The sequence below is a fragment of the Mandrillus leucophaeus genome, unplaced genomic scaffold (genome assembly GCF_000951045.1).
Source record: "Mandrillus leucophaeus isolate KB7577 unplaced genomic scaffold, Mleu.le_1.0 Scaffold581, whole genome shotgun sequence".
In the NCBI taxonomy this organism is placed as follows: Eukaryota; Metazoa; Chordata; class Mammalia; order Primates; family Cercopithecidae; genus Mandrillus; species Mandrillus leucophaeus.
In genome coordinates, this window is record NW_012106264.1 from 199,978 (window position 1) to 201,866 (window position 1,889).

Genomic DNA, 1,889 nt, shown 5'->3' on the forward strand with positions numbered 1-1,889 from the left:
GGGGGGATGGAGTCTTGCTCTGTTGCCAGACTGGAGTGCAGTGGCACAATCTTGGCTCACTGCAACCTCTACCTCCTGGGTTCAAGCGATTCTCCTGCCTCAGCCTCCCGAGTAGCTGGGATTACAGGAGTGCACCACTGTGCCCAGCTAGTTTTTGTATTTTTAGTAGAGATGGGGTTTCACCATGTTGGCCAGGATGGTCTTGATCTCCTGATCGCGTGATCCGCCTGCCTTGGCCTCCCAAAGTGCTGGGATTACAGGCATAAGCCACCGCACCCAGCCTGGTCTAAGGAATCTTATACTTAAGGTAACCCTGTTTTCCAAACCAAACACCAGAGTACCTGATCCAACACATTTTTGACCACATGTGAGTCTATTCTTATGACATGATTTGGATCACACCTAGCCATATATTTAACACATTACCTCAACTAGAAAGAATAGAGCAATAAATCAGAAGCACTCCAGAAAATCTTGGGTATAAAATCAACTTCCCCTGCCCTTTTCTGGGACACAGCTTTGATTAAAACCCGTTAGGAATGATAATTACCCCCTTCTCTTTGTTCCTGTGCTATTCGCTTTACTCCTCTCCTCTGATTCTTACATACCCACCCATCTTTCATCCAGTAGCCTCCTTCCCATCATCTCCCATTTCTTCTACAGGGGGACTCCCCCAGGTCTGGTAGCCCAAAGCTGCTGCTACAGCCGCCATGGGGGGGTGAATTCCTCATCCCCCAATACAGGTAAGTATTTACTCCTCCCTACCCTCAAATCAAGTAGGCCGCATTCACTATCTACTCCTGCCTTCCCATTCACATGCCTGGTATTTCCACAGGCAACCAAGACTCCAAGCAGGGAGAACAGGAAACAAAGAATAGGTGAGGTCTAAACCCCTCCCCTAACAACCTCCCACCACCATCTGACTCCCTAACATCACTCTTAGCCACTTCATTGCCTACTCCTACATCTTACTCTATTAACTGGACACCAGCTCCTCCCACAATTCCTTCCACCTTACATCCTGCAAGCCCCTTTCCCCCACAGGTTCAACTCTTGGCACTTCCCTTTGGAATACAGGTTCTCTGGGAGGTTTTAAATTTGGACATAGCACTAATGGTTCCAGCCTCATACCCATCATGTGTCCTACATTAAAACTTGCCCCGAGACCTTGAAGAGTCTGTAATCTTAATTTCCTCTTTAGTATTCCTATAACCCAGTCTCCATCTCCCCACCTACCAGGTCTGCCAGTGAGGAGCAGGCCTTGTCACAGGACGGGTCTGGGGAGAAGCCTGTGCACACAGCTCCTCCACAGGCCCCGGCCCCGGCCCCACCAGCCCAGTCCTGGACAGTGGGTGGGGACATACTCAACGCCAGGTTCATTCGAAACCTGCAGGAACGTCGCAGCACCAGGCCTTGGTGACCGCAGCCCCGTCTCATATCTTCAAAGTGTTATTTCTCCCTCACTACAGGAAAGAGCCAAAGCCCAACCCTCATAACAGATGGATTCATTCATTCATTCATTCATTCATTCATTCAGCAGCCTTATCAGATTCAAGTCATTTGTATCTTTTAACCAGACCAATAAAAGTATTTATTTTTATCACAAGAGCGCTTGGAAAACTTGACTCATTATTTCAGCCACCTCACCCCTCACTGTAATTGCACCCGGTTCAGGCTTCAGCCCTGTTTTTGCTCAGCGTTTTGTTCAAAGGCGTCAGCTGTGAATACAGCGTTGGGGGAGCTGCTAACTTGCGCAAGCGCACTCAGACAGCCTCCGAGCCCGCGGGCGCAGGCGCGCTTACTGCCGACAGAGCGCTTCAGCCGCTTCCCTCGAGCCCGCAGTGCGCAAGCGCGCGACATCTCCGTTTCCCTCCCTCAGCCCCTTCCCC

The 1,889-nt window shown here is 50.3% G+C and overlaps 1 protein-coding gene across 3 annotated transcripts in view; it reads left to right on the forward strand.

Annotated features, from left to right (window-relative positions):
- ATAT1 (alpha tubulin acetyltransferase 1) overlaps window positions 1–1,889 on the forward strand; it is a 29,775-nt gene that overhangs the window by 23,703 nt on the left and 4,183 nt on the right. For 2 of the 3 annotated variants that reach the window (XM_011999072.1, XM_011999073.1), the window contains exons 11-13: window positions 664–743; window positions 836–878; window positions 1,240–1,606. The exons of the other annotated variant lie outside the window; for it this stretch is intronic. In XM_011999072.1, coding sequence (XP_011854462.1) covers window positions 664–743; window positions 836–878; window positions 1,240–1,420 — 304 coding nt within the window. In that variant the 3' untranslated portion in view covers window positions 1,421–1,606. Of the gene's footprint in view, window positions 1–663; window positions 744–835; window positions 879–1,239; window positions 1,607–1,889 lie in introns of those variants that run through there. 3 annotated transcript variants of the gene reach the window in all.